Genomic DNA, 10,381 nt, shown 5'->3' with positions numbered 1-10,381 from the left:
AATGGAACGTACACCACTTTGAACACCATTAATGAAATGAATCTCCAACGAAAATCTTCAATAAAAAAAAACTTTTAAACTTCTAAAACAACTTTGATTGCATTGAAGTAGATCGATAGAATGACATCAATACCTTTCAACAGAAACGCCATCAACTTATTGTAATGTCATTCGTTAAGGTTATGGACCTAAATTGCATCATCACCAACCAAACAATTAAAATTACAACACCAGCAACATTGGACAGGCGCAGTTTTCGATCTTGGGACAGATAGCGTTCGAACCTGGCAACCGCGCAATAGCAACCCGATACACGACGCTTTTATCGTCTGAGCTAACTCGCTATTTGAATTGCAGATGTTCTATTTTTATAATTAGGAATCAGACATTAGCAATATTAGCCTTGACGTCATTTTCATCTTCATCGTCATCTTCATCGTCATCATCATCATCATCATCATCATCATCTTCATCATCGTCGTCATCATCATCATCATCTTCATCATCGTCGTCATCATAATCATCGTCATCGTCATTGTGAAACAAATTTGGAATTCAGATGAGAGTAACTGTACGGCGAACTGCGTGTGCGCGAAATGAACGAACGAACGAAAGAACGAACGAACAAACGAATAGCTAAATGCGTGAATGAATGGACGAACAAAAGAACGAAAGAATGAGTGAATGAATGAATATATGAATGAGGCGAACATTCCAACTCCTCACTGCCATTCACTGACAACAACAGCCAACAACTGAAACAATTCTTTTGAAAATTCATCGTCGTCGTCGTCATCTAGAGCTTCATTATCATGATCATCCCAATCATCATCATTATCACCACCATCATCATCATCATCGTCACCATCACCATCATCATTATTATCAACATCATCTAACAACATCAACAACATTAGCAATAATAATTGTTATTGTCAGCCATTCAACTGGATACACAGTAACAATTATTACAACATTGGTAATAAAATGAAAATAAAACTTTATAACTTTCAATATGGCAGCAACAACATGGATGACGTCATCAACATCGTCGTCATCACAATTGTACTGGTCTAATTGTCATCATCATCCTCATCGTCATCATCATCATCATCATCACCATCATCATCCTCATCGTCATCATCATCATCATCATCATCATCATCCTCATCGTCATCATCATCATCATCATCATCCTCATCGTCATCATCATCATCATCGTCATCCTCATCGTCATCATCATCATCATCCTCATCGTCATCATCATCATCATCGTCATCCTCATCGTCATCATCATCATCATCATCATCCTCATCGTCATCATCATCATCATCGTCATCCTCATCGTCATCATCATCATCGTCATTATCGTCATCATCATCGTCAAACGAGGTCAATAAACAAACTTCAAAGCGGGAATTTTTAAATTTTAAGCGGGTCTCAAACAATGCTAATTACATTAATTATCGTTGCCACCATCATCATCTTATCATCATCATCATCATCTTATCATCATCATCAACGTGATCATCATCAACAACAGCAGCAACAACAACAGCAAGGTTCAACAACAGCAAAATCAACAACAATAGCAACAAAATCAACAAAAATAAATCAACAATAGCATCAAAATTAACAACATCAAAAACAACAACAATAACATCTTCACTGACAACAACAACAACACCATCAACAACAACAACACCATCAACAACAACATCAACTGCAGTAACAACATCAACAACTACAACAACAACAACAACAAACTTGCTCGTGATCTCAACAATAGCTTTCATTCCATTAATCGCTACCCCATTTTAAAATATTAATACATCCATGCGTGACTGAGACAAAGCAATTAAGACTTCGAAATAATAATAATAATAATAATAATAATAATAATAATAATAATAGTAACAACAATAATGATAATGTGAATTCTCTTTTATTTCCAGAAAAAACATGAAATATAGTAAAATGCGATAAAAGTCTAAGTCAATCTGTTCGAAACTTAAAAAATATCATATTACAAATGTGTGTGTGTGTGTTTGTTGGTGTGTTGTGTGTGTGTGTGTTTATTTGTTTCTCAAATTTTTAAATTTTGAGAAACAAATAAAATTTCGTTTCGTTTCGTTTCGTTTGTGTGTCTGTGTGTTGATAGTAGTCTTTGTGTGTGTGCGTGTGTGGGTATTGTGTGTGTGTGTGTGTTTAGTAGAGTCTGTGTGGTTTGAAAATGCTTGTATGTGGCTAAGTGGTCTTAAATGACGAATGATGATTTTGTATTGCTTGATTGCATCTAAAATCATAAAATAATAGTGAGTATTCATTTTTTTTTGTTTTTTGTCAAATATTAAAATAAATATTGTTGTTGATGTTGTTGCTTTTGTTGATGTTGTTGTTGTTGTTGATGCTGTTGCTGTTGTTGTTGATGAAGATGATGATGTTGTTGTTTGTTTTTGCAGCTGTTGTTGCTGTTGTTTTTGTTGATGTGTTGTTATTTTTGTAGTTGTTGTTGTTAATGTTTCTACAAGCGTCAATCAATCACAATTATTCAACTTTGACTGGAGTTTATTTGATATTCATATTGGAAGTTTTTTCTTTACGACGTTGTTGCTCCTACTGATGATGACGTCATTGTTGACGATGATGGTGTTGTTGATGTTGCTAATGATGATATTGTTGCTGTGTCGTTGTTGCTGACGATGATAATGAAGGTAAGGATGGAGAGGATGATGTTGTAGTTTGTGATGGTTTTGTTGTGGTTTCATGACCTTTGATTGTGTTTTGGGTGAATGAATTTCTTACGGCCAGTGTTTACAGGACGAAACTTCGTTTCGTTTCGTTTTGTTTTGTATCGTTTCGTTTCAAGTGTACATAAATAGATACACAAATTTTTGTTAATTTGAGCTCATGATTTTGGCTGTCGTTAATTCTTTTAATCATTTTTTAAAATAATAAAATTTTATTCAAATATTTTTCAAACCGTAGTATTTGCCACGTAAATTAAAACTTAATTCAAAATATAAAAATCAATAATTTAAATCAGGGATCAGCAGATGTTCAGTTGAACTGTTTCAACTGAAGCTGAAATTAAAATAAATTTTATATTCGTTCAATAAGGTGGCAAATATAGCGAAAATTTGTGTAGTTAATGAAATAAAAACCATAATAATGTTCAATTCTACTTTGCAATAATTTTTTGCATTTTCAGTCTAATTTTCAGTAAGAATGTAATAAATGTAGATTTTAAATTAATTGATGGTGAACTTATGGGTCTTTTTTATACACACGGTCACACACATAGAGTCGTAGTATGCAAAAAATGTAAAAATAAGTCACAAATTAAGAAGAGAGAGAGAGAGAGAGAGAGAGAGAGAGAGAGAGAGAGAGAGAGAGAGAGAGAGAGAGAATCATAGAGGCACCAATCAAACTGTCATCGTTCTGATCACATTTTTATAACATTCATCATGTTGTTCTGTCAGTTAGTTACACGACACACGCACTCGCACACACACTCACACACACAACTTAAAAACAAACACAGACACAAACACACACACACAAACACACACAGCTACCTATCCAAATTCCTATCAGTAGATAATTTACGTACAGGAAAAATGAGATAGAGAGGATAGAGAGAGAGAGAAAGAGAGAAAGAGAGAGAGAGAGAGAGAGAGAGAGAGAGATTGAAAAAGAGAAAATAAAATTGAAAAAGAAAAGAGAAAGAGAAAAGAATAAATACACACACACACAAACATATATACACACATGCACACACACACGCATATACATACACGCACCCACACACATGCATCTATACACACGCATACACAAAAACTTACATGTTTTCAAAGTAACTACGTTTTCCATATTTTTATTATTGCAATTTTTTCACTATTACTATTATTGTTTCCACTATTGTAGTTATTTTGTTGTTACTGTTGCTATTAGAATTTAGTTTAAGTTGTGTCGATGTTATTAAATGTCATTGGTTACCAGTGCGCCATTGCTTTATACTTAAACTCGCCGTCCTCGGGTGCTAGTTACTTAATACATCTCAGCCATCTTATCTTCATCAACTTTCATCGCGTCGTTCGTCATTTCGTCAACTTTGTTCGTCTTCATATATTCAGTTCAGTTGCATCATCCTGTCAGCAATTCATCGGTTGTCAACAAATGTTTTACATACAGTTCTCTTTCCATATGAAATGGTTTTCCAGCCATTATTCGTCAACAACCAACAATCAAACATCTTAGGAAACGATTGAAGAATTTTTGTTTATCCAGGTCTACGGAAAGGTCAAATGTCATCATTAAAACAAGTATTTGTACCATTTTATCGTCCTTTTCAACATATTTTAAACAATTTCGAAATATTTTAAAATACATTTTCTGTCAAAACTTTCCTAACAAATTTGCAATGTAAAATGACCAAATGTCACGCGAATTCAAATGAGGTTGTTCAGGTATTAACATTATTTAAAATTTTGTTTAATCAAATATGAGAAGAGCAGATGTTGTTTGGAAGATGCAAATTGAGACTGAATCATAAAAAGGATCGTTCGGTTAACAGTTTTGTTTTTGTAAAACTTTCCAAATTAATTTTTTCATATGAGAATATAAATTGAAATCAATTCACTTATGTCTAGTGGCTATTCGTGAATTTTATCGAATTGAACATTTAATTTGAACGATAATAGTAACAGGTTGATTGTTTGTTGGATGAGTTGGGATGGGTTGTTATATTATTTGCTCGTTTAGTTTGTTTGTATTTATATTTGTTTGTTTGTTTATTTTGTAAAATTTTCCAAATTAATTATTTATAATATATAATTAGATTTTCCTGAAATACATAGCGTTGGTATATATTTGAATAAGTTTAATCTAAACCCTGATATTTGAAATAATTATCAATATTTTACTTTTTTAATCCATAATGACTTTTTTGTTCAATTTAAACCACAACACTTAGGAAAAAGATTCAGCGAAAGATATGGGTGAAATCCAAACTGTCTTCCAAGCATCGCTGCTTCTGGTTGGCCTCTTTGGTTGCACTGGCGAAGGTCTGTCATTTATATGTATATATCGTGCAGAACGATCGGTGCAATGAAATTCGTTCAGATAAGAAACTGCATCTTATGAACTTGCAGGTGCTTGCCCTGACCCGTTCACCCTCATTGGTGGAAGGTGTATCTATGTTAATACGACAGGAGCGTCATGGGATGCAAGTGTCATCGCATGTGACGCTCATGGAGCTAACTTGGTAATTGCTGATAATCAGGAATTTTTGAATCAGCTGACTCTTCATCTGGACAATAAATATATGGGTCGTCTTTCATTTTTCCTAACATTAAATTTCCCTAAAATTGTTACGTTGCGCATATGTTAAATCTAAAATCAATTTGTTGTTAGTTCAATTCTATATCAGAAGTATAAACATTTCAAAAGTGTCTTCGTAAAAATTATTTCGTTGAACATAAAAAAAACTGATCATGATAGTTTTTATATAAATCTTCTTATTTAACGTTAAAGTTATTTTTCATGATGAATTTTATAGATAAATGTGTCTACATCACTGCCTGCTTCTGGACGGCTGGTAGGAAGAAAAACAACTCCCAAGTTTTCGAATGGAAACTATTCAGAACTGCAAAATTTTTAGATGAAATTCTTCAGTACAAAAGTGTGACAGAAATGAATAATTGGTGCAGCGGTCAACCAGATAATTGGAAGGGCAAAGAGGATTGTATGGAGCTCAACCGTTCTAATGGCAAATTTCTTTTCAATGATCTGCTCTGCGCACATCTCCTTTGTTCTGTTTGTCAGTTCGATGGTTGAATAGTTGTATCGAACTTGTTGGACGTTAACTTTTAATTTAAAGAATATTGTTGTTAAAAACCAAAAATTTAAAAATTTTGACCAAAAGTTTCAAAATTTTCAGATTTCCATTGTTTGTTTTTAGATTTGATTAAAATATTTTATCATGTAAACATTTGTGTGATATGAAAAAAGTAATTGGTTCACCAATTTTAACAGATGCTTGACCATATGTCTAATAAGGGCCTCCCTACTTTTAAATCCGGCCCTGACAACATCGCTGGATACGACAAAATCGTCTGAAAACTACATCATCAAAATGAAATTTAATTTGCAGCGTAAATAAAAGACACAATTCTTCAACAATGTAAAAGAAATTTGCCTGAAGAGTCATTCATTTTAGATTTTTTGAAAACCATCTCACGCAGAGAATAAGCGGACACGCATAAGCTGCAGGCGCTTTTGATACATTTTTTTTAAATCATCAGGGTTATCACGACCATTTCCATCATTATCTTATCGTTGGATGGAGCAGTGGTGTAGTTATAAAGCCGATGTGAGAGTTGATAAGTTTGAATGCATCAGATAGGTCGCCGCCTGTAACCTGAAATGTATGTCACAACATAATAGTTCAAATAAAGGGCGCGAACTAAAGTTCCTATGCCCCCAACAAAATCATAACCAAAATATAACCAACTCTAAATAACAGAAAATAATATGATCGAAATAAAACAACCAGTCTGAAATATACCACAATAGTATTAACCAAACTGAAAGAGATAAAGAACGATAAAAAAAGAATAAAATATCAATATATATATATATATATATATATATATATATATATATATATCAATCAAGCTTATAGTTAAGTTTACACGGCATATCCTTTAAAGCATTGTCAAGTTTCATTTTAAAATCAACAACATTGCATGCATTCACCACATCCTCTCCCAGGCCGTTCCAAATGTCAACCACTCGATTGCAAAAAGAAAATTTGCGCAAATTTCTCTTAAACTTTTGCGTTGTAAGCTGGCCCCTTGTTCTGTTATCTCTTGCCATTATCAAAGTAGGATAACACGACCCTTCAAGATTTCTGGTCATCCTAAATACCAATATAAGGTCACCTCTTAGACGACGGAATTTTAGAGTTGGAAGATCGAAAAATCTCAAGCGGTCCTCATAGCTCAAGCCACGACGCTCCTTCACCAATTTTGTTGCCCGCTTCTTCACGCGTTCCACATCCTCAATCACCTTCTTAGTCCACGGTGCCCACTAGTTGGCTGCTTACTCGATCCTTGATCTGACAATTGATTTGTATATTAACAAAAAAGAAAATCAAGATAGTTGACACAAGTTAAACCTAAATAACTATTACATTTGTTTATACTATTATAAATATGTTTATGAAATGTCAAGTTCCTATCAAAAATCACTCCTAAGTCATTTACTTCATCACAATAATTTAAATAACTTCCATCTATATGATGTAAATTATTTTTTAAATCATTGTCATTCCCCCTCCCATATCTAACAACCACACATTTTTGAATATTTAACGTCAATTGGCATTTATGACACCATTCAAAAAGACCATTCAAACACAACTGAACAATCATTCTATCACCCTCGGAACAAATACTCTTAAAAAAACTGGCATCATTGGCATACAAATAAACACCCACATCTGCTCTGTCTGCAAGAACATCAAATAAATCGTTGACATAAAAAACAAACAAAATTGGTCCCAGCACGATATCTTGTGGAACCCCACTAGTAACACCAAAGTTATCTGACGTAAAACCATTGACTTTAACCACAAATGATCTAATAATCAACGATCTAATCATTAACCAAATCATTCACTCTGTAAGACTTTAATTTAAGAATAAGATTATCATGTCGAACTTTATCAAAAGCCTTCTCAAAATCAGTATATATAACATCCACTTCTTCACCCCCATCAATTATCAAACTTCATTCATCTTTAGCAACAACAAAACAGCAGATTTCCCAGGCACAAATCCAAATTGTCTACAATTAAATAAATTGTGACCTTACAACACAAACAACATAAGGAAACTGGTCTGTAATTCTCCACACTACATACATCATCCTTTTTTATAAACAGGCACAACAATACTGTGCCTTCATGCATCCGGAATTGCGTGCAAACACAAAGAAATATTAAATAAGTCACATAAATAATCCGCAATCACACTACTACACTCAATCAAAACCCTAGAAAAAATATTATCAGGCCCAGCTGAATATTTTCTTTAACTTTAACATTATATCACTGACGTTAATGGGCTCCCTCGACATTTCACAAACACACCTAGTACCACGATCGGTGCAATGAAATTCGTTCAGATAAGAAACTGCATCTTGTGAACTTGCAGGTGCTTGCCCTGACCCGTTCACCCTCATTGGTGGAAGGTGTATCTACGTCAATAGGACAGGAGCGTCATGGGATGCAAGTGTCATCTCATGTGACGTTCTTGGAGCTAACTTGGTAATTGTTGATAATCAAGAATTTTTGAATCAGCTGACTGTTCATCTGGACAACATCGTAAAGGGTCGTCTTACATTTTTTCTATTAGTAAAATTCCCCAAAAAATTTACATCGCGCAATTGTTAAATTTGAAACCAATTTGCTGTTAGTTCAATTGTATAAATTATTCATATTCCTTTCTCAGTGGTATAAACATTTCAAAAGTGTTCATAAAAATTATTTCGTTGAACGTAAAAGATAAACTGATCTTGAATAATTTTTATGCAAATCTTCTCATTAATGTATTTTTTATAATTTATTTTACAGCTGACTGTAAATATAAAAATCACAATAACTTCTGGACGGCTGGTAGGAAGAAAAACAACTCCCAAGTTTTCGAATGGAAAATGTTCAGAACTGCAAAATTTTTAGATGAAATCCTTCAGTACAAAGTGTGGCAGAAATGAATAATTGGTGCAAGGGTCAGCCAGACAATAAAGGTGGCAATGAGGATTCTTTGGAGAGGATTCTTTGGAGATCGTAAATTGGCATGATGGTAAATTTAAATTCAATGGTACTAATAACGCACATCTCTTCTGTTCAGTTTGTCAGTTCGACGGTTGAACAAATGTATCAAACTTGCTGGACGTTAACTTTTAATTTGCAGGATTCTGTTGTTAAAAACAAACAATTTTAAAAATAAATGAGGCAAAAGTTTTCAGATTCTCCTTGTTTATTTTTTGATTGAATGAAATATTTTATCATGCAAACATTTTTCTGATATTATAAATGTCTTTAGTTCACCAATTTTAACAAAAATGCAAGGATATGTTTTATAAGGGCCTCCCTGCTTTTAAATCCGGCCCTGACAACATTTTTATGACTGACAGCATCGGTGGTGACGATAGAATGAAAACCTTTAGATGAAAATAGTAAATGGAACGACATTACAGAAAACGGTTTTTTTCTAATTGCACTCTAATTTTTAGTAAGAAACTTTCCAATTTAACACTTTAATTAATTAAAATAACTTTTCTTAAATAGCGATATCCAAGGTAGGGCAGAGAACGTCATTTTTTATCAAGTACCCAATGAGATCTGACATCTTTTTTGTCATTTTCAATTTTTTTATTATTTTTAATTCTTTCATTCATTTATTCGTTCGTTCGTTCTTTCATTCATTTGTTCATTTGTTCTTTCGTTCGTTCTTCATTTTCTCATTCAATCAATCGTTCATTCATTTATGAAATGCATTCTTAATTCGTTGATGAAGTGTTTCCGTGTTAAACTAGTGAACATAAATCAATTTTCAATTTATTGTATCTGACAGTGCCTCATCTTCGTCATCATCGTCATCATCGTCATTATTATCATCATTACTATTACCAAAGACATCAATCGTATCATCATCAAAGTCATCATCGTCTTCTAAACAATAAAAATCAACAGGCAGCACATTCCAAAGACTCATAGAAATAGACAAGGCAGAATTAAGAAAGAAGTTAGACCTACATTTGGGAAAATAAAAATCAGGAATAAAACGCAACGAAATTTGTCTAGTATTCTTATACAATGCTAATTGATCATAAAGAGATTGACAATAATTTAATTTAAATATTTTAAAAAATAGAAGTAATAAATGCAAAATATGTAACTGATTTTTATTTAGAATGTTAGCTATTTTATAATTATCTGCACTAACATGATCAAAGCGATTCAATTTAAACAATATACGAATAAAAAAATTTTGAGCTATAGTTAGAACATGAAGACTAGATTTAGAAGCACAACCCCAAATGGATGATGATGATGATGGTGGTGATGATGATGATGATGATGACGATGGTGATGATGATGATGATGATGTTAGAACGATAAACATTCAAACATACAAACATACAAACACCAGACATACATACCAACATAAGCAGACTAAACATACAAATTTACAAACATAGATAAACTAAACAAACATACAGACAAACATACATACATACATACATACATACATACATACATACATACATACATACATACATACATACATACATACATACAATCTTTAATAAA

The 10,381-nt window shown here is 32.9% G+C and overlaps 1 protein-coding gene across 1 annotated transcript; it reads left to right on the top strand.

Annotated features, from left to right (window-relative positions):
* Positions 1 to 4,430: 4,430 nt before the first annotated feature.
* HELRODRAFT_177781 (hypothetical protein) lies at positions 4,431 to 5,838 on the top strand (the record flags this gene model as incomplete). The annotated part of the gene is made up of 4 exons (XM_009025932.1): positions 4,431 to 4,469; positions 4,976 to 5,066; positions 5,154 to 5,330; positions 5,561 to 5,838. The coding sequence occupies 4 exons, from the start codon at positions 4,431 to 4,433 to the stop codon at positions 5,836 to 5,838; spliced, it is 585 nt and encodes a 194-aa protein (XP_009024180.1).
* Between the last annotated feature and the right edge of the window lie 4,543 nt (positions 5,839 to 10,381).

This window comes from Helobdella robusta (genome assembly GCF_000326865.2).
Source record: "Helobdella robusta unplaced genomic scaffold HELROscaffold_44, whole genome shotgun sequence".
Taxonomy (NCBI): domain Eukaryota; kingdom Metazoa; phylum Annelida; class Clitellata; order Rhynchobdellida; family Glossiphoniidae; genus Helobdella; species Helobdella robusta.
This window is presented reverse-complemented; position numbering and strand designations above follow the sequence as displayed.